The 27,285-nt window shown below is 43.3% G+C and overlaps 1 protein-coding gene across 2 annotated transcripts in view; it reads left to right on the top strand.

Annotated features, from left to right (window-relative positions):
• Window positions 1–27,285, top strand: part of GRB10 (growth factor receptor-bound protein 10) — a 184,188-nt gene that overhangs the window by 96,807 nt on the left and 60,096 nt on the right. For both annotated transcript variants that reach the window (XM_006875287.1, XM_006875286.1), the window contains exon 5: window positions 16,902–17,058. In XM_006875287.1, the coding sequence (XP_006875349.1) occupies window positions 16,902–17,058 (157 nt within the window). The remainder of the gene's footprint in view (window positions 1–16,901; window positions 17,059–27,285) is intronic.

The following is a 27,285-nucleotide window of genomic DNA, read 5'->3' as shown; positions in this document are numbered from 1 at the left end:
AATTCCTCAACATAATAAACAGCATATATACAAAACCAACAGCCTACAGCACTCTCAATAGAGAGAAACGGAAAGCCTTCTCCACTGCGAACAGGAAACAACCATGGATGCCCTTTATCAACACTTCTATTCAATATTGTTTTGGAAGTTTTAGCCAGAGCTGTATGGCATGATAGAGAAATTAAAGGCATTCAGATTGGCAAAGAGGAAGTAAAATTCTCACTATTTGCAGATGATATGATCCTATACGCAGAAAATCCCAAAGACTCAGTAGAAAAACTACTAGGCCTCATTGGAAAATTCAGCAAAGTGGCAGGGTATAAGATCAACATAAAAAAATCAGTTGAATTCCTCTATAGTAACAACGACAGCACTGAAAAAGACATTAGGAAAGCAGTACCATTTACAATAGCTGTCCAAAGGATGAAATATGTAGGAATAAATGTAACCAGAGAAACAAAGAACTTATACAAAGAAAATTACAAAACACTACTACCAGAAACCAAAAGAGACTTAACAGAAGTGGAAGAACATACCATGTTCCTGGATAGGAAGACTTAACGTTGTGAAAATGTCAATACTGCCCAAAGCAATTTACACATATAATGCAATCCAAATTAAGATTCCAGTGACATTCTTCAAAGAGATGGAAAAAATAATTACAAACTTTATATGGAAATGAAAGAGACCCAGGTGCTGGGGGGCGGGGCGGCTGGCAATGCACAAGAAGAGGGAGGGGAATAGAAGAACCAGGCAGATAGGAGAACTTTTAGGTTGCTTTGCATGGGCTAAGTCGGACAGAGTTAAATGATGATGTATGCACAACCTTTGAATAACAGGGCTTCAGGTTACAGGGATTGAAGCATGGTTTGCAAGGGTAAAAGAGGGGACTATTGTTAGGATGCTTGGCTGTCTTTTGAATCTTGGCTTCCCTTGCCTACCATTGTGAAATAGACACTGGGGGGTGGGGTAGAGGGGAAGGGGAATAGCCAGAAATGTGACAATAAAAAGCTTGTAAGCCCATCTTCAGCCTATTGACTGATTGGAATACCAAGTGGAAGAAAGATCAGAACAGCCACGAATGCCTGACGGAACTGTGGAGATACAGATGTGGACATTCATATTTTGGTATCTGTTCATTGGTCTCTCGCTGTCTACACACCTCCATACTTGTGACTAGAGGGGATATCTGAGCAAATGGATACCCCCCCCCACGCACCCCTAGAGGGTTCTATTACGCATGTGCACAGATCTCCTCAAAATTTAAAGTGACAGTTTCCACTTAAAACCAAATAGCCATGTCTTCTCTGATCAGTTTTTCGTACTGTGGTGGCTTGTGAATTGCTATGATTCTGAAAGCTATGCTACCGGTATTTTAAATAACCAGCAGGGTCACCCATAGTGGACAGGTTTCAGATGAGCTTCCAGACAAAGACAGACTAGGAAGAAAGAGTGATGAACTGAACTACTTCCGAAACTTTAGTCACTGAAAACCTTATGAATAGCAGAAAAACAACAAAGGGGGCTAGAAATCACACATACCCAAAATGCGGATGTGGGGGGTGCCTTATAAAGGTAAGAAGTGGCTGGCTTACAAGCTTTCAAGAGGGAGCCTAGTTCCAGATGGGGAAGGGATAGGTAGCACCTCCACTGAATGATTTCCAATCTGTTGGGACCAGGCTGGCAAAAGGAAATGGGGATAAGACTCTTGTGGTACAATAGTGAATAATTGCCATCAGAACTGACTGTGAGGGTCGGAAATGTGGAGGTAGGTTTTTTTTTTGACAAAAGAAGGGGAGTGATTGATTTTGCAGCCCAGGAGTGGAGGTCCCTGGGACCATCAAGTGAGAGGAGCAGAGAGCATGACCCTACCCAGAGAGGCAGGAGAGGAACTGTTTGCTGTGACAGCCAGGGGGTTGGGCCTGTGGGGGGTGTATCCTTTGGTTATTTGATGATGCATGTAGGGGATTATAATCATTGCAGTGAAACGAAATACGATAGGATGAATGTGAAGCTGAAGTGGGATAGAGATAAATAATGATGTATGCACAACCTTGGAACAACAGGGCTCTGGGATACAGGGATTGAGACATAGTCGGAATGGGGAAATAATGTTAAGATTCTTGTCTGTCTTTTGAATCTTTGTTTCCCTTGCATACCATTATAAAATAGACACTTGAGGGTGAGAGAAAGGAATAGCCAGAAATATCACCATAGAAAGCTTGTAAGTCCATCTTCTGCCTATAACTGATTAGAATATCTAAAATGGGGCTATAGTGTGCCCAGTGAAGGAGGCTTCCTGCAGAGCCTCTGCCATTACATAAGACCATAGGTGGAATTCTCAACAGCATCCAGAATCTTCTGAGGTGGGAAATTTCCACTTGAAAGGACAGGCAGACCAGCCTGGAGTGACGAGAAGAACAGAAGATACTTCTTGAAAGAAAGACCAGCAGGAAAAATACAAAACAATATAGGCAGTCCGACTGATTACTACAAGAACAAGCATATTGCTTGTCCAGGAGACATCAAGGCAAGTGGTCGGGTCCTCTCAGGTCAAACCTCCTTCTAAGACTAAGACTCAATAGGAATGCACGCTCTGATTGGTGACCACATTTGTCACCACTGAGGGAAAAACAGCAATGAAGCTTCAACCTAAGCCCTACTACATCTACACTTGCCGATTATACCCTCTAGACCTGGATGATCAGAGCTCAACTAGAAGAAAGAAAAGGAAAAAAACGAGTAATCTGATACAATTTGATGAACTTGACCTACACCTGTGGATGCAGTAGCTCAAGAGAGGGAACAGATCTTTACAGTGAAGATCATTCTCACCCCCTCCATACACAGAGTAGACAGGGATGGGAATCTTGGACATTGGCTACCCAAAAAGGGAGGGTTACAAAGGCTAGAAGTGACTGGCTTACAAGCTTTCAATAGGGAACGTAGATCCAGAGGGCATGGAGGAAGGTAGACTGAGTAGTAGCCAATCTATCTGGGCAGGGCTGATGAAAGGAGATGGGGATAATTCCCTTGTGGTACAATAGTGAATAATTGTTATCAAGACTGATTGTGAGGGTTGGAAATATAAAGGTGGGCATTTTGTAGCAAAAGGAGGGGAGTGATTGACTTTGCAGTCTAGGAGCGGAGGTCTATGGGACCACCAAGGGAGAAGAACAGAGAGCGGGACCCTACCCAGAGAAGCAGTGACACTGGAGATGGAGGCAGAGATGATGACGTGGAGAGATGGAGCAGCTGGGGACATTAGACCCAGAGAGGGTGAGGGGCTATGTGCTGATGACCAGGGCACAGGCTTGTAGGGTATACACTTTCGTTGGTTGATGATGCATGGAGGGGATTGTAACTGTGGCAAGGAAATGATATACAATAGGATGAATGTAAAGTTAATGTTCTCCCATGTAAATTATCACATAATCCACAATAAAACATTAAAAAAAAAAAAATTATGGGAGGGGAAACTTCATCTTTCTCCCGCAGAACAGCTGGTAGTTTCAAACTATTGACCTTGTGGTTTGCAGCCCAACTCATAACCATGATATTTAGGATTATCAAAGTGCAGTTACCCAATCTAGAGAGTCCTGTTGTGTTGCTGTGGGTTAATGTGCTAGACTGCAAAGTCTGTTTGAACTGCAAGGTCATTGGTTCAAACTCACCAGCTGCTCCTTGGAAACCTTATACAGGTTCACTATGGGTCGGAACCAACTCGAAGTCACTTAACAACAACAACAACCCAATCTAGAGATTATATCCCAGTTTTTCTGATTGCCCCTCTAATGTCTTTTATGCCCGTTCCCACTCCACTCCTTTTTGATTAACCAACACAGAATCACTCACGACATCCATTTTACTCTCTGTTTCTGGGACTGCAGTAACAAAATATCACAAACCTGGTGACTTATAAGAACACAAATTTGTGGCATCACCGCTTAATAGACCAGGAATCTGAATTCCAAGTGCCATCAGGTCTGTATTCTGTCCAGATACTCTTAGGAAAGGTCTCAGTTCTCCTACTTCTTATATCCCCAAGTATTCCTTGGCTTATAGGTTCATCTTCATATAGCTATCATTTAGCTGTGTATTTTTTTATTTTTTCAGTTTATATAAGGACACCACTTAGATTGGATTAGGGCTCGACCTCCTCCAGTGTGAAGAACCCCATAGTTTAATAGTTTGAGCATTGGTATACTAACCACAAGTTGAAACCAACAGCCACTCTGTTGGAATACAAGGCTCGTATGCTCCCGTAAAAATTGGTCATCAAAGCCACCTTAAAGATCAGTTCTACTCTGTCCTATCCGGGTGGCTATGAGTCTGATGGGTGAGTTCTACTCCAGTATCATCTCACGCTAGCTTAACCAGTAATGTCTTCAAAGACCGTAATTTTTCATTCGCAAATACCAAGTTTAGGACTCCAACATGCTGTTATGGGAACACTTAGGTCCTAAGCTTTTGAGTTTAACAAACTCTCCAAATACACAAAGAGTCTAGGAAGTCAACTTATTAAAATGATATTCTGCTGACTTTGTGTGTGACAAGCAATATTTATACTGGTTTTTAGTAATGCTAATTAGTATAACATGTTATCATTGTAACATTCACACTAAGTTATGCAATGATCATGGCAGCATCTATGATGAACTCTCCTAGTCCCTGCTTGTCTAGTCGGCTACTCCTTGTTAGAAGTTACACAGACTGGGACCAGGATTTAAGCAGAACTGGTGGTGTTGGTATGTGCCTTTTGGTCTTTTTACAACTGTTGTTGTTGTTGTTGTTGTTAAGTGCCGTGGAGTCAGTTCCGACTCATAGCGACCCTGCACAGGGTTTCCGAGACTGTAAATCTTTACGGAAGCAGAATGCCTCATCTTTCTCCTGCGGAACCGCTGGTAGCTTCGAACTCTGCTAACCTTGCAGTTCACAGCCTGATTCGTAACCACTACACTATTAGTGACCCTGAATAGGGTTTCTGAGGAGTAACTGCTGGATTTGAACCACTGACCTTGTGGTTACCAGTCCACTGCTTATCCCACAGCCAACTAGGTAGCCATTAATGTTCTAGCAAAGGTTAAACCATGTATCTAGAAAACAGGGACAGAAACAATCATTTACTGTTAAAAAATAAGAAATACTTGTGCTGTCAAAATGGCTGCACTTGTGCTCTGAATATCTTTATAAATGTGTGTTTTGGGGGAGCGGGGTTATAGTTCAACCCATAACATACTCACTCATACATTTTATTAATTTTATCTGTTTCCCCATGTTTTCTTGTCTTGTCTTTCCTGACAGTTATTGAATGAGCCTCATTAGATCTGGGTGCCATTTCCTTGAGATTCGTCCAGGGTGTGTGTGATAGGAAGGCCTCATCAGAAACGCCAGGTCTCTCCTACCGCTTCTTGTCAGGAAGCTCACCATGGTGGTTTGTGTCCATTTTTTGCAGATGCTAGTTTTTATTAGTTGGTTAATAGGTGTCTCCTGAGTTTCTCCACTGTCAAGTTTCTCTTGTCAAAGGGCAAACTGGAGTCTGTTAAAATTAAACAAGAATTTTATTGAAGGTATAAAAATGATTCAGATAGGGGAAAACATTGCATGAATGGACTAAGCAATCCAGTGAAAGGAGGTTTTCACTGGGTTTCAGTACAGAAGAGGGCATCAAGTTATTAGAGGCTTCCTGTGGTGCTGTAGGATAAGCACTAGACTGCTAACCACAAGGTTGACCATTCAAACGCACCAACACAACGTAGAAACCGTATGTAGAGTCCCTGATAGTTAGAATGTACTCGATAGTACTTAATGACAACAGCATTTAACTTGTTAAGTGCCATGTAGTCGATTCCAACTCATAGCAATCTTGTATCGGGTTTCTGAGGCATTTGAAATCCTTTCAGGAGCAGAAAGCCTCGTCTTTGTCCCAAGGTTCGCAGTCCGTTGCTTACCGTATGGAACAACTGTGCTATCATTTATGTTCTCATGATTTGCCACTAGGAGTCCAGCTGTGATGTAAAATAAGCACTTGACGGCTAACTGCAAGGTCAGTGGTTCAAACCCACCGGCCACTCATCAGAAATCCTATATGAGGTTGCTGTGAGTCAGAACTGACTCAGTGGTACTTAACAACAGTATCTGCCACTAAAGACATGTTGCATTGGGCAATTCCTACTGCAAAAGATTTCTTTAAAGTGTTAAAAAGCAAAGATGTCACTTTGAGGACTAAGGTACATCTGATCCAAGCCCCATAGTATTTTCAATTGCATGAGAAAACTGGACCGGAAAAGAATCAGTACACGTGAATTATGGTGTTAGCAAAGAATATTGAATAAATTATGGACTGCCAGAGAACTAACAAGTCTGTTTTGGAAGAATTACAACTAGGCTACTTCTTAGACGCAACAATGACAAGACTTCATCTCACATACTTTAGACATGTTACCAGGAGAGACCAATCTCTGGAAAAGACCTCAAGCTTGGGAAACTGGACAGTCAGTGGAAAAGAGGAAGGCCCCCATTTTAGGTAGCCAATATCTAAGTTGCCTGTCCCTATCAACCCTGTATATAGAGGGGATAGCATTAGTACTTGATGTGAAGACTCCTTCCCTCTCAGCTGGTATTTTGAGCTACTACATCCATAAGTATAGGTCAAGTTCATCAAATTGTAGCAGTTTATACTTGTTTCCTTTATCAAAAAGTTATTATTTTTTTATCTTTCTCTAGTTGAGTTGTGATCATCAAGTCATCGAAGCTAGGTCAAATGGGTATTAGCTACAAGTTTGGGCTTTAATTATTTTTTAGTGTTCAGAGTCAGTATTCAAATAGGAATTGTTAAAATGCACTTTGTATTCCTAGTAGCATGAGTTCTGCTGAGAACCTTTGTAGCTTGGAGGCAAGCTTTGACTCATGTGTTCTCTCCCACACTTGAAGGCCCCTGATATTAAGGGCTAGACTTCAGCTAGGCTGCTCTGCAGGCTTCACTACGTTGTATGTCCTACAGAGAGCCTGTCCAGTAAAGGCTGCATCTTCTGTCACCAGGCGGGTCCCTGGGTGGCACAAATGGTTTGTGCTCAGTTATTAACCTAGGATAATAACCACAGGGTCAGTTTGAGTTACAGGCTCAGTGGTACAGACTCACTAGCTGCTCCTCAGAAACCCTACACAAGGTCTCTATGAGTTAGAACCCACCGGCGAAACTCAACAGCAAAAACAAACAGTGGTACCATGGAAGAAAGAGTCTTCTACTTCTGTAAAGATTGTAAACCTTTTAATGCAAGTTGTTGTTGTTAAGTGCCGTCGAGTCGGTTCTGACCCATAGCGACCCTGTACAGGGTTTCCGAGGCTGTAAATCTTTCTCCCGTGGAATGGCTGGTAGTTTCGAACTGCTGACCTTGCGGTTTGCAGCCCGATTCGTAACCACTACGCTACCAGAGCTCCTTTTAATTCATAGAGTTGCCATTTGATGGAATTGATTCAAGGGCAAGGGGGTGAGAGTTTTTTCTTTTCATTTTTTTTGTGGGGGTAGTGTGTGAAGTATATTACCTTATATACATTCTATGACCATGTTCTATGTCCATACCACCGTGAATGCACCCAATCTGGTCTGATCTCAGAAGCTAAGCAGGATTGGGCCTGGGTAGCACTAAAATGAGAGACCACCTGGGAATACTAGGTGCTGTAAGGTTTTGGAGTCCTGGTGTGGCACTGTGGGTTAATGCACTGGACTGCATGGTCGGTGATTCAGGTTCACCAGCTGCTCCTTGGAAACCCTGTATGGGGTCACTGGGAGTCAGAACCGACTCCATGGCTCTTAACAACAACTACAACAACAGTCTTTAGTTAGAAGCTCTAGATTCCTGGTTCTGAATTGCACGGCCCTTTTTCCTGCCTTTCTTGCATCTATCCTCCGCAGCCCCTCCTGTCTTTACCTCATGCTTTTGTCTTCTGATGTTAAGAGGCAGGGCTGGACAGAGGTGAGGTTCAGTTGGTGGAAACCCAGTATGACTCCGACCAGCTAGGAGTGAGATTGTAGGGCAAGCAGCATGCTGTATCAAAGATGTACTTCAGCCCCTCGACAGAGCTCCTCCCCACTCTCTCAGGGGCTTGTGGCCCAGCCACTGCCCCACTTCTCACACAATTGTGACTGCAAGTTGATACAGACTGCCTCAGGCATTCCAGTTGCTACCTGAGCCCCCCTGCGCTGGTCCCATCAGCATGAATCTGTGGACATGTGCTGGTAGCTCAGCGTAGAACTTTCTGGCCTCTGAAAGCTAACCATCACCAATGCCTGTGCTGGAATGGTTCCTTCAGACCAGCTGACTGCTAAAGGGATGTTGGATGAGTGTCAGGCCAGATACTTTCCTGACTCTCTAGTTATGTGCGTATTTTAATGGATTTGCACACATGTGTGCAGACATGTGGTCTTGCCCCTCCCCGTTTTACCCAGCTGCAGGGGAGTAACTGGCCAGGTTATTCAACCACCAACATCCTCCTCGCACACAGGAAATCATGAAAACCCTCAGGTGAGCTCTGCCCAGAGTCAAGTCATGTTTCTTTAATCTTCTAGATGTACTGCCCTTCACTGCTCTAATGAATGTGTCTCTCCTACTCCTGGGTCAGGGCAGAATGCACTCTCCAAATAGCCTTCGTAAGGCCTGAGTACTTCTGAACAGCCCTGGCCTGGAATGTCATATCCTGGAAACCATTATAGTGGGGCATCTTGGTAGGGCTGAAGGGTATGTTTGAACAACTGCCATCATATCATTGAGACTACAGAGTGGAAGACGCCTGGGCTTCTGTTGCAGGCCATAGCCTGAGTTGTTCTGGATAGGAACAAACAATTCCAGTGTAGCAAGAGTGGTTCCTGAGCTGGTGGTGCTGGGCATGGGCGCAGCGTGGAACCAAAAGTGATATGACAAGATGTAGTCCTGCTTTCCAGAAAAGGGGACACATTCACAGCTGTGACTACAGGTGTTCTTTGTTAATTGGCAGAACTGTGTTAGTGCCTAGGGGTGTCTCTGCAAAATGGTATTGTGTCGGGTTGCATTTGAGGAAACCCCATCACATCGGAATGCATTAGGTCCTTAGTACTGGCCCCTGGCTGGGCTAACGGTAGAGGTAGACAGCTCCAGGGGCTGCCATCAACCACCATACATACTTCCTGTGTATGTATGGAAAGGGGGAAAAAAAGGTTTAAACTCTGCCAGTAGAATATGTGCCCAAAGTAGATGGTAGGAGGCAAGAGTCCAGAGGTTTGTTCTGATTAAGGAAAAATTTAGTCCATACCCCTAAATATCACGGATGTGGTTAGTGAGACACCAGAGGAAAGAGGGAATTTAAAATGCTAAGTTATTTTAATAGGAAACTAAAGAAGGAAAAAAGAATGCTAGTTTCTTTATGGGCTTGAAAATAAAGTTTGGAAAATTCCCTTTTCGTTCCAGTTTTATGGCAATGTCTGACTCAGGGGCAAATGCATAAATTCTAATTTGAAATAAAATACAGTTGGGTTATGGTGTTCCTTTGAAATCGAACACATTTTGGGGTGGAGAGAACCTAGCACCAGAATGTTCCACTGAGCAGTAAAAGCTTAATGTGGTGTCAGGGTGGTTGCAGAATATACCAGAAGTTGCCCTGAGGATGTTGCCTGGGGCTTTAAAAGGTTACTGTGCAATGAACTAGACCATGTACCCAGTATTTCCTCCTATGCCTGTACTTGCCACTGCCATGACCATGGATGGATGATACCCATGACCCATTTGCACATCTCTAACATTTACAATTATGCCATCTCTGAATATTAACATCCCCCCAAAAAAATTTTGACACAATGTCAGATCTGAAAGCTAAGGTTTCAGATTAGCTGGCAAGCTAAACAGCTGTGCCCCTTTTGGCAATCTGAGTAGGAGAACACCCCAACTCCCTCTGTGGGAGGAGGACTCTAGTGCTCCCCTAACTCTCATCAGCTCTTTCTCTAGAGAACAGCTGGTGAGGGCAGCTGTCTTCATGATTACAGTCCACAACCCTCTTAGCACTTACTTTCTTCTCTTACCACCTTCGTCATCCTACCAAAGAAGGCTTTGTTTTCTTTGCTTTCACTTTTATGTTCTATAAAATAATAGGACTTTGTAAAGATTTTATCCAGGTGATCTGAGTAAACTTAAGAAATAAAGATGGACAAAACTGATTCTCTCTAGTAACCTAGTTGGCCTGATTGATATGAACAGAAGCTGAAAGGTTGAGGGTAGGATCTACTCCTTGCAGTTGACTCTTGTCACCCACCTCTTCAGCCTGGACAGACCTTCAGTGAGCCAAGTCCTCTTCCTGTCTCTGAAAACACAGACCTTGACTTTTAAGAACTTACTCTTTTTTAAAAAGTTATCTTTAGAACTTTATCTCTTTTGGAAAGGATTTACAAGAACTTAAAAGTATTTTTAATGTTCACTGCAAAACTTGAAATCAATAGGTTATAAAGCAGATTTTGTTTTAAAGTAATCTAAGTCCATGTAATTGAACAGAATGTTGTGTGTGTTCCTATTATACTGAATAGAGCCCTATAATTATGTGGTGCAGCTTCAGTTATCATTCCTTATATCTCAAAGTAGCACCATTAATTTAGAACAGAACTGAAGGAAAAAAAAAAAACTATGGAATTACATTACTTTTTCATTTAAAAGTTAACTTATCCTAACCCTAGTTTTCTCATTCCAGTTTAAAACCAGTTTAAGTTAGTTGTGACACATAGCAATCCCATGTTTGACAGTAGAGCTTACAGTGACTGACTCTGTGCAACCAGATTACCACGCCTCTCTTCTGAGTTACATCTGGATGAACTTGAGCTTCCAGCCTTTCAGTTATCAGCCAAGCATGCAGAGCTGTTTGTATCCCCCAGGGGTTCCTATGCCTGAAGTGAATTGTACAAATTGTACAAAATTGGATCCCAGCAGGCCAAAGAAAGTTTGTGGTGATGGGGACCAGCTAGTTAAAAGACATAAAAGGCAAACTGAGTCAAACAGCCCTCTGTTCAAATCAAGACTTCAATATTTTTATCTCTTTGGTGTTGGGCAGGCCTTTGTCTTCCTGAGAGCCACATTTCTCATCTGTAGTTAACTTTGAGTGCTGACTTGGTGTTTGCAGGCACTCAAGAGTGGTTTCCTCCACATGTCTGGGCTTCCTGCTCTCCATTCAAGGCCCTGTAGGATCACAGTGTGCTGTGAGCCACCCTACCTCCTCTTAGTCCAGTCAAATTCTGACTCAGAGTGACCCTGCAGGAAAGAGTAGAACTGCCCAAGGTTATAAATCTTTACAGAAGCAGACTATCTCATCTTTCTCCAACAAAGTGAGAGGTGGTTCAAACCACTAACCTTTCGAACCTAAGCGTTTACTCACTGCACCACTAGGATTCCTACTCCACTCCTTTGTTGTTATTTAGTGCCATCCAATCGGTCCGTTTCAAATCAGCAACTCTATGTATAGGGTTTCTGAGGAGTGACTAGTGGGTTTGAACCTCGGACCTTGAGGTTAGGAAGTCCAGTTCTTATCCTATAGCACCACACAAAAGCTCCACCCCTAGATGGCTTTTTATTACTGTTATTCTCTTGCGCTCTTTTGCCTCCCTTTGGTATTAATCTTGCCTCTTATGGATACCTCCTCTTCTCACCCCCTAGCTTCTGATTACTACAGGCTTCTTGTTAGCTGCCATTGAGTTGACCCAGCACTCCTGGGGACTCCATGCACATCTGAGGAAATGTCGCTCCCTGGTCTTGTACCATCTCCATAATTGGTTGTAGATTGAGCTGTTTTCATTGGCTGATTTGCAGAAGTCAATGGCTAGGCCTTTCTCTCTAGTCCATCTTAGTCTGAAAGTTCTGCTGGTACCTTTTGAGCACCATAGCAGCAAGCAAGCTTCCACTGATGACAGATGGTAGTTCAAACCAAACCTCAAAGAGAGACAGCTGTTGAACTAGGATGAAGATGCCAAAAAACCCCAAAAACTTTGGGCTGAGGCAAGCTTCAAGGTCTGTTTGCTTCGTGTAGAGGCCCTTATTGCCTTGGTGGCTTTTGGTTACCGTGGGCAGCCAGGAGGCTGGGATGTCCATTCCAGGACATGTTAACTGCAGACCGACAGCTCTGAAGAGGATAAAGAGCTAAGAATACCCCATTTTCTATTTTTAAAAGTTGATTATTATTGAACCTCTGGCAAAGACTCTCTGCTAAAGTCAGAGAGGTGTTATGAATTCAGTAGCAAGATTCCTCGAAGCCTATATGCCTGACCAAGAGGCATGTATTATCTGGAGGGCAGCCCAGGAGAACCGTGTCCATGAGTCACAACCTGGCGGTCTTGCAGACCATCTCCTGTCCAGCTTTACAGACTACTGAGGCCATCAGGAGCCCTGGTGGCACAGTGTTTAAGCACTTGACTGTTAACTGAAAGATGCGCAGCTTGAACACACCAGCTGCTGCTCCCAGGTAGAAAGATGAGGCGATCTGCTTTGTAAAGATTTACACCCTTGGAAAGCCATAAGGGACAGTTTTACTTTATTCTAGGGTTAATGCACTGGGTTGAAAGATCTGTTTGAACCTCAAGGTCGGCAGTTATACAGGGTCGCTATCAGTAGGAACGGACTTGGACACTTAACAACAGCATAGAGTTTCTATGAGTAAAAAATCATCTCAACTGTAGTTTGGAGACAAAAAGCCAGGGGCCTCAGAGTGAAGTTTGGGGTCCTAAAGTGAAGATTGTATATTTAATTCTTAATTGTTTCTAAACACCCTCTTTACATTTGAAAAGAATTAAGCTTTTGCCTCTCACTCTACATAATGAATATATAAAAAGTGACAACAGAGAGTCTGGGAACAATGGAACCTTCTATTACCACTTCAGGGCCTTTATAAATGTGAAGACAGTTGAGGGCTGATTTCTGTGGCAAAGCTTTTCCTCCCCCACCAGCTCTGAGAAAAGTTTCATGCTGTTGACATAATTATGCTTTCTTTAATATTACTGTTTTATTTTTAAAAGCCATTAGCTGTTTAGTTTCCTTTGCCTTGGAGAAAAGGAAAATGAGCTCTCAGGAGCAAGCTCTTTTGGATGAGTTGTTCCACTGCATCCTGCTGTCCATGAGGTTTGCTTTCTCAGAATTCTAATTCTGGGTCAGAAGCTGCCTTCAGGGTCCTAGGTCTGCACCTCTTTACCTCTGTTGTATATTTTTATATTGTACATTATACAAATGAAGAGAGTGAGTTGTAGCCATTTAATAACCTACCTAAAGTCACTGAAGGAGCTCTGGTAGCATAGTGTTACCAGTTGGGCTGCTAGTTGAAACTACTAGCTGTTCCACGAGAGAAAAATGAGGCTTTCTGCTCCTGTAACAATTTACAGCCTCAGAAACCCTGTACAGGGTTGCTATGAGTCGGAACCGATTCCACAGCACGTAACAACAACAAGAAGAAAGTCACTTAGTTAATATGCGACTAAGGTCTTGAGTTTTCTCCCACATCCCAGATTCATCTATTCCCTAGACAAATTATATTTGATAGAAAGCATTGCATGGAGTACGGTTGCTGTGGGGTGGGGTCTGGTGGACTCAGGAGAACCTTACATGTCTCCTATGCCAGGTGCCAGGAGCACCTTGAAGAGGACAGTGCTGGGCCTGCTCTGAGGGGCTCCCAGAATGAGCCCTCTGCACCGCCAATGTCAGTAACAAAGGGGCTGCTGACACTGGACAAGGTCCCTGGATGGCACAAATGATAGCTCAGTCATATACTAGTCTAAATGTTGTCAGATTGAACCCACCCACCGGTACCTAGGGAACCAGATATGTTGATCTGCTTCCATACAAATACTCAGGAAAACCCTATGGAACAGTTTTTCTATAACACACGAGGTCATCATGTTGTTGTAAAATGCTGTCGAGTCGGTTCTGACCCATAGCGACCCTGTATGGGGTTTCCGAGGAGTAGCTGTTGAGCTTGAACCGCCAACCTTGCGCTTCAGAGTGACTTTGCAGTCCAGTGCATTAACCCACAGTGCCATACCAGGACTCCAATGGGGTCATTGTGAGACAGAATCAATTTGACAGCTAGGGCTTGAGTTTTTGTTTGGTTTGGCGCCGTACATCTTATGCTTTAGCTTTAACTTCTTTAGCTTTCTCCTGCTGGCTTTAACTTCTGGGTGGGTGCTCAGTGCAGCATTATCCTTTGTTTATTTTACATATTCGTTGCAAATACTCTCCTTGTAACTCCAAATATTTACCCAATTTGAGATTCCTGTTTTTATGTGGGGATTCTTGGTTTTCTGTCTTCTGCATGTATTTCTTCTATCTTTAGCAGGTCCTGGGGAGCATCAGGTCAAGTCAGATAGGACAGCAGGTAGTTATCCAAGGTCCTGAACTCCTGCACTACCCACCCTGCCCCAAGAGTGACCCTGTGACAAGGCACATCCTAGCTAGCAACATGCAGACTATTTATAGATGGCTGAGAGTCCGGAAGGCAATGGCCAAGGAGCAGCAGGGGAAGGAGCAAAGAATTTAGAGAAATAGGAAGTGGGGATGAGAAGAAAGCTAGAGCTGATTTCAGCTGTCACTAACTCAGCGTCCTAGAAACTCAGGGAAGAAAGAACATTAGAAACACTTTGAGTCAGGGAATCGAAGGCATGTAGAAGGCATGTTAGATTATTCTTTGCATTTTCTTAATTTCTGTTTTTATTTTATGTTACTGCTTTGTTTTAAATAAAAGTTTTCACCTACAGACCAGAAACATATTTTCTTTGTTTAAATTAAATCATATGTATAGTGACTCATTCAGTAATGCCAACTGTATTTAAATATTTACTTTGTTATGAAGCAATACAGATTCTTTGAGCAAACCGAGTTCCAGAAAAGATAGGTGAATTTTGTCTAATAAGACATGTGAGTAGAAGGCAAGTTGCTCAGCCCCTGCGATTTCTCTGAGCTGGTGAGGGGTCCAGAGTCTGGAGGCAGGGAGCTGTGTTCCTGTACAGTCACCTGAAACCTATTCTGAACTGTGTGATTGAGGTTTCATTTTGTTTTTTGTATTTTTTGCTGGATTAGGCATGAACCTCCTTGCCAGCCACAGCGTTACTGTGTGCCCAGAGACGTCAGAGGGGCGGGAGATGGATGTTGGTAGGCTGACCCAACCTCAGTTTCATTACCGGTCACGCCTCTCAGGTTGCCATGGATCCCAACAACTAGCCCTCTCCTGCATGCCTCCTGCCTGCTCCAGTGAAAGTTCAGACTAAGTCAGCACTAATGTGCAGGAGGTCAAGGGAAGCAGGATCATCTGTGGGGAAAGCTGACATTCCAGTGCAAAAGTGGCAACTGACAACATCCTTTGCTGGGACAGGACTAATAAGAGATTTGGCAGACAAGTCAGAGAATGCTTACGCTTCAAGCTTTCGGTTTCCTGCTTGGTTATTTCACTCTGATAGGAGGAAAATGACACAGATTTTTTTCTGGCTGACTGGTTTGAGAGGGCTTTTTGTTGTTGTTGTCCTATCATCACCACCACCACCACCTCCTCCTACAGGACTAATGCACTACAGTGCGAGTGTGTGGGGAATGATTACATCAGTCCAAGGGAAGGACGTGATTGGTCTGCAGGGCATGGTTTGATTCACTACCTAAAGCGCTGTGTGTGAAGCAGCCTGCCTTTGAGCAAGCGTCTTCCCTGCCTGCCCAGAAACAGCTTTCCTGCCAAGGGCTCATGTAGGCTTGGCACTGCCACCCATTGAGAGCATCAGTGCTCTGGCAGTAGAGCCCAGTCTTCCAGGTACACGGGGAGAGACCCAAGAACAAACTCCTTTCAAGAGACAGTCTTTATTTAAAATGCCATCTTGCTCTTCTGATTGCTCCCTTGTCCATGCTGTTGAGGTAAGATTTTTTTTAAAGGCATCTCACATTCCCCTAAAGGTTACTCTCCTGTTGGTTTTTTGTTGCTCAGGCATTATAGTCCTCTGAAACTCCATGTGACAGTCACCTAGCCTGGGAGCTATTGGGTTTTAGTGATTGTGAATGGTACCAGGGAAATGAATCGTGCTTGTCATTTGCAAGGGGAAGGGGCCAAAGAATTTTGTGATTATGTTCCTGCCATGCCCCACCCCACTGCCCCGACCCCAATTTTTTTTTTTTCCATTTTAAGTCTCAGCATATTCGAATTGATGGATCTTAACTTCTTTCTAAGCCTGAGCCCATGTGAGATGGCCGGGGATAGGACTGAAAGGGTACTGGGCACCCACTGCCCATCTTGGACCCTAGTGAATTGGAGTAATGAAAAGTTGTGATGAGTGGAAGAAAACTGTAGGAGATTTGTGTTTCTTTGTTTGTTCTTTGCAACTGACTCAACTGTAAAATGTCCCTGAAACCATCCGCAGATTTTAAACCAGTTCTGCTCTTTCCTAAGAAAGGTAGTTCAGCAGCAGTTTGTAAACTCTGGTTTCATTTGTGAAGTGTCCTGGACATATTAAGAATGGGTCTTCTTTTGTATAATCTTCCATGCCCTGCCCCTTTAAGCAGGGGAGTGGGAGGAGGGAAGAGAAAGTGCTATGGAGGTATTCCTCTCAGATTCCTACTATTGTGGTTGTTGGGAAGGAGCTCTGGTTAGCTCAGTGGTCAAGATCAGCAGTTTGAGATGACCAGCAGTTCCACAGTAGAAAGATGTGACTTTCGATTCCCGTAAAGATTTACAGCCTTGGAAACTGTATTCAGGGTCGTTATGAGTTAGAACCGACTCCCCAGCGCATAACCACCATGGTTACTGGGAGAACAGTTCTACATATATTGGAGCACTACTTTTGTTTTCCTTTTATTTCTTTTATTTTCTTTCAGTGCTTATTTATTTATTTAACAAAGTTACTTACCTGTAAGTGTCCCCTTTTTATGTTGCAGGATGTTAAAGTCTTTAGTGAAGATGGGACGTGCAAAGTGGTGGAGATTCTAGCAGACATGACAGCCAGGGACCTGTGTCAGTTGCTGGTTTACAAAACTCATTGTGTGGATGATCACAGCTGGACGCTAGTGGAGCACCACCCGCACCTAGGATTAGGTAGGAACGGCCCCCCGGGACCAGGGTCTGGGGTTGCTCAGTGTGCAGACCCCTGATGACGATTGCTGCTCAGTGCCAAAGAGCTGACTGCAGCTCCCACCACCAGTTCTGCAGCTGGCCGCAGCCTTGCCCTCAGCTCTCCTACCTCTTCCTGCATTCTTTCCATTTCCGAAAATGCAGCTTTCTCTTTCTCCTCCCTAATCTTTTCCCAGGAGCCCTGGTGTGGTGCTGTGAGCTAATGTGCTAGACTACAAAGTCGGTTTGAACTGCAAGGCCAGCCGTTCAAGCTCACCAGCTGCTTCTTGGAGAGCTATACAGGGTTGCTATGGGTTGGAACCAACTCAACGGCACTTAATAACAACAACACCCCTTTCCCTACCAATATTTTGACACCTCTTGCTCTGGGATGGTTGAAACAATACTTTGCAAAGGTCCTAAAGAAATTAAGAAGGTTTTGCCTATAATTTAGCTCTTCCCTACCCTCCCACCCCAACCCCACCTAGTTCCCAAGCTGGAAAATCTGGCTGGGAGAGGAATGTTGGGGTTTGCTACTTATCTTTGGTCTGAGGAAGGGAGAAACCTCACTGTGCCCTGGGGAGAGCCTGAGCTTGCACAATTCTGGGGCCAGTTTGGGGACCAGCAGAGGCATACTCTTGGAGAAGAGCGTACCACCTCATTGGAATAGGGGGCCAGGGTTATAATCCTCAGGAAGGCAGATCGTAGAGGTGTATTAGGAGTTGAGGCACATTATAAATCAGTTGGACCTTTGTGAGCTGGTGAGTAAGACAGGTGTATGTGGTGCTTTGACAGATGTGTGGGGGGTGGTGCACAGAGAAAATATTTATTTTTATCGGAATATTTTAAAATATTTATTTCAGAATCTTACTGAGTTTTTGTGCTTAGCTAGCCTGTTTCAGGTTAATAAGCTATTTGGATACCTTCACTGGCAAATTACGTGTAGTGTCTTTTTATTTAAATTCTTATTGGGTGCTATATCATGCTTATAAAATCATAGGCAAGTATTTAAAGGCAGAATGTTCTCAAAATCAACAGCTATATTTCTTCAGAGGAGAGGCGGTGGTGGGGTGCACCAGGGAGTACTTCATAGATTCTGAGCTTCCCACAGTTTAAAATTTTGCTCTTGAACTTTTTCTGAAAGATTTAATAAATTGAATGTGAACATCTAGATCTGGAATATTCTTTTAACTAAATAGCATTGTTTTAAATTGTTATTGTACACTCTGAGCCTATATAATGCCATGCAAACTTGAGTTTACATGACTTTAAATCATAGTTACTCTGTGCTTTTTTAGTGTGTTTCTTCAAGTAAGTCCTGAAGTAAACTTTCTGATGTTTTCCCAAGTTTGCTGATCACCAGGGTATTTGGGTGTAAACAGAAACTCTCTTCTTGGTCATTGACAACCTCCTCGTTCAGGTTCATTCACTGATATCACAGTTCAGAGACTGTGACATCATAGGGAGACTGGCTTTCCTTTCCAACTTTAGGTGGGGACATCCATGGGTGGACCCCGCAGTGGTCTAGTGAGGCCGTCAGAGAAGTAACTTGGGAATTAAACAGTGGTGGGAAACCTGCCAAATATAAACATAGTCCAATGAATATTGTTAAAAGCTCATTTGCAAGTCTGAACACTCTTCTGTTAGGAGCTGTGCATTCATTATAATGCATGAATATAACAGTGCAAAGTTAGAACACATAGAAAGATGGTAGATCCGCTTATAGGTAAAAATTTAATGTACAAGGAATATTTTTAAAGTTTTGACTCAGACTTTTATGTGATACATTTGATTTTAGAATGTCACACAATACTTAAATTAATGAAATGCTAAAAGTTTGGAAATAATGAATCAAATGAAGACTAAGGTATTCAAAGAAGTAGAAAAAGAAACATGGAAACACACACAGTATTCTTAGGTATTTTAGATTTATGTGGCTTATTCTTCCTCTTTTTCACTGATGGACTCTAAGAGAAGTAATAAATTGTAAAACCATTTTAAAAAGAGGAGAAAGAAAAAAGGCAGTGGAAAAGCAAATGGAGGTGATTGAAAAAGGAGAACTTTATGAATTAACTGTTGGTTCTTATATAATAAACAGAAATGTATGAACCTCAGCGTCAGGATTTAGTCTGAAATCTCAGCACATTCCTTATTAAGCTTGTTTTCATTTCCCTCCTCCAGCCCCTTTCTCATTAGCAACAAGTGAACATTTTCTCTTGACTGGGTTTTGTAGAAGCAAGTTTTAGAAACTTGGAGTTGTACCATCTGGTATCAACACCCAAGGGAACCTCAGCTGCCAGCTTCCTACCCCCATCCCTGTAACTCCTGAGCCTGGTCTGTGGCTTGTGCTCCAAATCTATGTAGGAAATGAGCAAGTCAGACCCTGTTCTGAAGACCCCTTATTGCCTGTGCTGTGGCAGTGCCTTCCCAAGAAGCCCTGGGGCATACTCTCAAGAAACCCTTTTGAATAGAATTGACCTTCTACTGAACTGTTTATAGTGAATGATGGTTTCAGGAGTCCTCTAGCACACACAGAGTGGGTTTTCATTTGTTGTCAGGGAAAGTCCCCCTCAGCCCCATCCTTGCCCGGTCTTTGGGTTTGGAATTAATTAGGTTTTACTCTTTTTTTCTGAAAGTGATTTTAAAAAACTGTATTTTGAATATTCTAATAAAGGCATTTTTGGAGTCTGGGGTTGGTGCAAAGAGTTAACGTGCTCAGTTACTAGCTGAGAGTTTGGCTGTTCAGACCCATCCAGTGGCACTTCAAAAGAGAAAACCTAGTGCTTGTACTTGTGAAAAATCAGAATTGAAAGCCCTATGGAGCACAGTTCTCCTCTGATACACATGGGGTTACCATGGGTCAGGATCTAATCAGAGCAACTGGCTTGAATTTTTAATAGGGATACACAAAGAATCCAATGGTGGTTGTTATGTGCCGTAGTTTCGGTTCTGACTCACAGCGACCCTGTACAGGGTTTCCGAGGCTGTAAATTTTTATGGGAGCAGAAAGCCTCATCTTTTTCCCGTGGAACCACTGGTAGTTTTGAACTGTTGACCTTGTGGTTAGCAGCCCAACTCATAACCACTGTGCTACCAGAGCTCCACCAGAGCTGGTGGTTTAAGCCAACTACTTGGTGGTTTAGGCAAGAGATGGGCATGCTTTGAAATCCTTAAGGTAGATAGTTACTGCATCCTCACCGCTTTTCCGTACTCCTACCCCAATGAACTGAAGGCATGTTGTTGTCTAAGTTACCTTCGAATTGGTTTCCACTCATCGACCCTCACTAGTGTTTCTGAGAAACAGCTGGTGGATTTGAACCTCCCACCTTGCAATTAGCAGTCTAATGTCTACCCTATAGCATGACATTGACAGCAATTTTAGTCCTGGTAAGGCGCTGTAGGGTAAGCCCTCAACCTCAAGGTTAGTTTTGAACTGCAAGGTCAGCGGCACTTAACAACATACTCAGTATAGCTTCAAAAAATTCAGGTTTTCAAAGCACAATTACTGATCTTTATAGCTAAAAATATAAAATGCAAAGATATCAAATATGAGCCCATTCTTGCACTCAGAAATGATGAGTTTAAAAAAAAAGGCGGGGGTCCCTTCTTAATCACTAGACTAGGCATGTGTGAGTTTGGGTGCTGAGAATACACTGTTGGCAGGGGTGTCGAACACATGGAGAAACGGGAGCAGTTACCACAATCCTGCTGCTGTCGTTCTTGGCAGCTACCCAGGCCGGTGGGGAATTGTTCCCACTGTCACTATCGGAACCGTACTTGTTAGTAGACAGAGCAGGGCTCCTTGTTCCAGGAGCCTGATCAAATGACCCTTTCTGGTCCCCGGAATCAGCTCCTGAGGTCATTTCCCACTTGGGGATTTTGTAACATTGGTGTCCATCTGTAGGCAGAACTCTTAGGCATTGCTGACCTTGAGTGTGCCATGCTCTGGGATCTCCAGGGCTCTGTTTCTGTGACTGCTTCATGTGTAAGTACTGCCCACAGCCCTGCCTGTTAGGGATGTCTCGAACCCATGCCCTGGCATAGAGTTCCCATAGAGACTTGGGAACATGTCACTTGCCAAATCCAGCCAACAGCAGATCATGGGGTCCCAGAACACAAGTGCAGCCACTGGGCACCAGAAGGAGAATGGTCGTTTTGAAGTCATTCCTGTGACATCTGCCCCTGTCTCAGAGCATGTGAGCCACAAGTCTCACAAAGGTTCAGCTCAGCTGTGACACCTTCCCACATCGAGGACATAGTGATAGTAAACAGGCAGCCTGCAGTTAACAAATTATTTTTGAAGGGATCTTGAAAACTAGAAGCATGTATGTGTATATATATATACACAATAGCATCCTGGTGCCCCATGAGGTTTCATTGAATTTCCAGTGCAATTATAGATACATTCCTTCCCCAGACATGTGGGGAGAACTGGCTTTGGGCTTTGACACCCAGGCCAAAGTGACCACCTGCCGCAGTAGCACAGACTGGATTTTGATGGTCAAGGAGAGGTTGGACGTTAAGCAGAGAATGGAGCTTAGACACTAGTGTTTTAGCAGATCCCTTGAATGTCAAGGGCTTGAGAAATTCTGTGTCATGTGAATAAGACGGAGACACATCAGGAAACAGCAAGGAGTCTTTCTTGGGCTATGTACAGGCCAGTGCTGGTTCCTGATCAAGTCCTAAGACGCTGTGTCAGTATGTGTGGAGGGATGCCTTATTTTGGACGCTGGTGTCTGCACATGTAGAGAGGTGTTGAAGGAGAGACAGCGGGCTCATGTTCAAGCTTCAGGGCTTCCCATGGGCCCTTCTCAGGATGGACTCTGCTCTGTCCCTGTCTCTGTCTCCTCAGCCATTCAATCTGAAAGGCATCAAAATGATGTCATTTTCCCAACAAAAACATCAGTAGAAAGAAGGCAGCTTAAAGGGTTTACCCAAATGTTAGGGTTTTTCTGTGGTATGTCATCTCATTGATGCCTTTGTCCAGACTGTCTGGGACTGGGAAGGTCTGAGCAGCTGTCAGATGCAAGTGGACAGTTGAGCTCCTCTCTCTCCAGTAGACTGGCCTTCCTGAGGAATGAAGAGCCGGTACAGCCAAAGGTTTGTTCACCTCACACCTGAGTCTAGGGGAGGTGTTGTGAGAGCACAGCAGATGTGTTAGACCCTCTACACAGCCTCTCCAGGGGCACCGTCCACTAGTTCTGTCCAGCTCTTCATGGCCAGTCTGGGCACCGCAGTTTGCTGCAAAGGAGACCCTTGTTGCATATTTTAAAGCAAAGAGCAAAGATTTTTTTTTTTTTAATGTATGTGATGTCTGGTTTATAAATATCTGTCATGCGGAGTAGTTCCCTGAGTGGCATAAATCCTAAAGGTTGGCAGTTTTAACCCACTTGGTGGCAATGAGGATGAAGACCTGGTGATCTGCTTCGATAAAGGTTAGAGCCAAGAAACACGTCCCCTTCCTCCCCCCGCCCCCCCCCCAAAAAAAAGAAGCAGTTCTATTCCATTAATACATGGGTCACCATGAGTTAGAACCAACTGAAAGGCAAGGTTTTTCGGGGTTGTTGATCATGTAAACTAAGGTAGTGGCATGGATACTGGACTTAATATTTAAAATCTTAATTTTCCTTCAGGGGATACTTGTCAATTCTAGTTGTACAAAAAGTAGTTTGGGAATATCCCAATGTAAAATAGTATCCCACTTTTTATTTAAGGCAGTTGTAATGACGTAAAGTAGATAGGAGAAGCTCAGGTAGTGTAGCGGGCTGCTAACCTTAAGGTCAGCAGTTTGAAACTACCAGCCATTCTGCGGGAGAAAGATGAGGATTTCAGCTCCCGTAAAGATTTACACCCTCGGAAACCCTGTACAGGGTCGCTATGGGTCGGAATCGACTCGACGGCACTTAACAACAACAACAACATCTAATCTGTATGCTGAGAAAATAATCCAAGAAGCTAGATTATTGAAGAAGAACATGGCATCAGGATTGGAGGAAGACTCATTAACAGTGTGCAATATGCAGATGACATAGTCTTGATTGCTAGAAGCGAGGTGGACTGGAAGTAATCCAACTGGTTGGCCTGGTAGTTTTCTTCCAAATTTCTTGGCACAAACCAGCGAGCACTGCTGCACTGCATCAGTTTGTTGAAACATTTCAATTTGTATTCCATCAGTTCCTGGATCCTTGTTTTTCGCCAATGCCTTCAATACTATTATTGGTTGTTGGTCATACACGACCTCTTGAAATGGTTGAACGTCAACCAGTTCTTTTTGGTACAGTGACTGTGTATCCCTTCCATCTTCTTTTGATGCTTCCTGTGTCATCCTTCAGTATTTTGCCCTAGAATCTTTCAACATTGCTACCTGAGGCTTAAATTTTTACTTCAGTTCTTTCTGTTTGAGAAATGCTGAACATGTTCTTTCCTTTGGGTTTTCTAGCTCCAGGTCTTTGCGCATTTCATTACAATACTTTACTTTGTCTTCTTAAGCTGCCCTTTCAAAGTTTTTGTTCAGCTCTTTCACGTCATCATGTTTTTCCATTCGCTTTAGATTGTCTGTATTTAAGAGCAAGTTTCAGAGTTTCTGACATTTTGATCTTTTCTTTCTTTCCGGTCTTTTTAATGACCTTTTGATTTCTGTATGATGTTCTTTGTGTCATCCTACAACTCTTCTCAGAGCATTCCTTCTTTTGTAACAAAGACTTTAGAAACCCACAGAGTGTGTGGTCCAAGTGACAAAAGAACAAAAAATTTGCAATTGGGTCACCAAGAGTAACAGAGACGCCACTCTGATTGCCACCCATTGATTCCTAGTCCCATAAATGCCAGCTATCGCCATAAATGAAAATCTGGCTCCTGGAGAACAGTGCCCCAATCCTCCATGCTACTGCCCCCTACTTAGTGCTGTAATTGTGTCTTTAAGAGGCCACCCCATCTTTCTATCAAGTCACGTGCTTCAGGATGATGGTGAACATGGTAAGACTAATGCTTCCATGACCATGGGCCCATTTCTAAGAAGTGATCCCCTCATTCTGAGGCAATGCTGTGTGAAATACCATGAGGTGAATAAGGCATTCTGTAAGTCCATAGATGGTAATTTAGGCAGAAGCATTGAATATAAGGAATATAAATCTGTGTTTAGAGTAAGTGTCTATTTCAGTAATAACAAAAGCTCTCCAAGTGGTACAAGGTAATCAGACTTACCACCAGGTTGCTGGCTGATGTCCCAGAGGATTGGTGCCATTGCAGAGACTCCATGTTTGTCTCTGTTACCAGTAAATTGGCATGGTATCATGAATTCTCTGAGACATCCCTTCTAGCCATAGTCTTTGTAACTCCTCCCAGACAGCTCTTTCCCTGATAGGAGAAGATACTTGTGACTGATAATTAGATAGAAGACTTAAGTGAGACTGTGAAAACTTGGAACTCTAACATGGATTTAAAATAAGCTGTCTCAGAAGCAGGAGGTAGGAATCTACCATCAGAGATGAAGAGTCAGAGTGGAGCGTATCCTTTGAACCCCAAGATCCATGTGCATTGAACCTGGAACAGAATGCTGTTACATCAAAGAAGTGGCAGAAGAACAGCAGAAAACTAAGAGTGGTGGGCATCCCAGCCCATTTAGCAAATAAAGCTAAGTGACTTTGGTCAGAAATCTTGCTTGCAGAGTGAGGTTCTTCTAGACACTTACTTGGGGAAGCTAGGTGTGCTGACCCACAGAGCGAGAGTCAGGTGTTTTCAGGCTGAGGTTTATGGTGGAGTAGTGTGCCCTGTTGGAATTTATCAGCAGCTCTGAAAGAACTTTGTAACATTGGCTGGGCAGAGAGATGCCTACCTATGGGCATGACCGAGGAGAGGCTCTACTGCCTGGAACAATGGTGCCCTGAGCATTTCAGACCCTGAATTGTAACCTGTTAACCCCCATAGTAAACTCCTTTGTCTGTGAATATGGTGTCTGAATTCTATAGAGCTAAGAGGATCAGAGAGGTTTGTGGGTGAATGGTTGATGTCATCACTTTTTTACAGTTGGACGCTCATCCAAGGCTCTACCCAGGTCATGTTGCTTTGCCCATACTAACCTCCATCCCTGCCATGACAGCCTGTCACCTTTGTTCCTGACAGGCTTTGACTGGGCAAAGAGGTTAATTGGTATCCACAGACTGTGTCATCCTGTCCACTTCATTGTTGAAATCACCCTCGGCCAACATCAGCCTTTAGTGAGCATTCACATAGGACACAAATATCTTCCCGTTCCATAGGTCTGGCCACATACCTCTTGTGCATACCTGGTTGTCACCAGTTTCTCTGAACATCCAACTAACCCATGGGCCTGCACAATCAATATACAGTTGAAACACCTAGCCATCTCTTCTTCTAAGCAAAACCAACACATTAGACGCATTGCTCAAGGTTTCCTTTCATTTCTATTCTTCAGGGAGGTCCCAGAAAGGCTACAGAGCTGTGATCATCTTTCTAGTGGTGCCTTTATCAGGCAAAGTGATCTGTAAACCCTGCCTGAGTTTTCTTGTCCTCAGCCAACTTACCTTAAAGAACTCCCATGAAGCCATAGTTGCAGACTTGTGAAAGAAAGGTAATTGGACAAGAGTGGGGACCATGGACTCTTTTGGGCCACTTCCTTATTTAACTTACTTTGCCTTTTGGTCCAGCTCAAGTCTGCTTAAGCAAGATGGGAGGTCATAACGATGATTTTATAGAATGAATCAGAACCGTGGCAAATTTTGGATTTACCAATATGTTCCAGAGAGCGAAGTCCAATCAAAACAGTGGCTTCTGAGGGGATCTGTTGGGTCCACTGAATTCAAGGTAGAGAGGCCAGATCAGAAGGCTATAGCAGCTGTTGTTTGGAATTACAAAAGGGTAAGCTTGATAGATTTTCTTTGAAGGACACAGGACTATGATAGAGTTTATGAGAAGGATTTCTTTTTAAAATTGAGAATTACATTAGTAAGACAAAAGCCAAGAAGGTTGCACCAAGAATTGTTTTTTCCTTCATAGCAATGTGCCTGCTAATTATTCAAGGGAGCCAGAGCCGTCCGTTCACCATATAGTCCTAACCATCATCCACCATATGTTATTGTTGTTAATAAGTGCTTTTGAGTCGGTTCCAACTCATAGTAACGGACCCCTTATATAGGGTTTCCGAGGAGCAGCTGGTAGGTTTGAACCACTGACCTTGTGGTTCAACCAACCTTTCTGTCCAATGCATTATCCTGCAGTGCCACACTTATTTTTTTCCCCAAACTCAAAGAAATACTGAAAAGAAATAGGATTTGAATCCCATGAGGATTCAATCAGTCTAATGTCTGCCGTAGCACTAAGAGTCATAGCCTCGTCATGCCGACCATAACATTAGCCTGCACATTAGCAGAAGTCCTTCTTCATACAGGACATATGGAAACTTTCCCTCTTTGATGGTGGTGTTATGATTGCCTTTTCCAGGATCTGTAAGCTTTTTAATATCCATAAGCAGAAAATATCTATCCTTGGAAAAGGCAAGCTTTAAATACATTTTACCAAGGACTGGTTTCCTCATCATATCAGAACCCAGGCTAAGGTCAGGCAGCTGCTGGCGTTGTTTCTAGGGTTGCAGCTGTTCTGAGGTTAGAGGCCCTGGTGACCACTGGCTTCTTAGCCATTCTTTATTCACATCTGAGATCACTTTGAATCAGAAATGGGTTAGTTCTAAACCTCAACTTTTCCTTCAAAGCCACGATTATCTAGAAATTCCACTCTGGCTGAATGTCGAGTGTGCCTCCAAATCCGGGTTGAATCTCCCTTTGACATCAGTTCTTTTAACATTTTCTGTCTACCCTTTGGGCTTGAAATCAAATAGATTTGGTTATAACATTTTGGTGTTTTTGTGTTTGTTTGTTTGTTTTTTATGATTTTATAAATCAATTCCATGTCACCCCAATTATAACCATTGTTGAACGAGCAGCAACTACACAAGTTTGGAGTGTATGAGTTTTTGTGTGCTCCACACAGAACCAGAGTGTTTGAGCTGTGAGGGAAATTTCTAGGGCTGGTACTTAGTAGTTACTCTGCAGTGTCTGTATATAAGTGTATGTACACAATTGTGCACATGTATGTACGTGCTTGAGTGTGGTAAAACGTAGTGTGTGCGTACATGCTTGAATGTGGTAAAACGTAGTGTGTGCGTACATGCATGAGTGTGGTAAAACGTAGTGTGTG

This window comes from Chrysochloris asiatica, unplaced genomic scaffold, assembly GCF_000296735.1.
Source record: "Chrysochloris asiatica unplaced genomic scaffold, ChrAsi1.0 scaffold00317, whole genome shotgun sequence".
Classification (NCBI taxonomy): Eukaryota; Metazoa; Chordata; class Mammalia; order Afrosoricida; family Chrysochloridae; genus Chrysochloris; species Chrysochloris asiatica.
The sequence above is the reverse complement of the archived record's forward strand: the minus strand, read 5'-3'. Positions and strand labels throughout refer to the sequence as shown.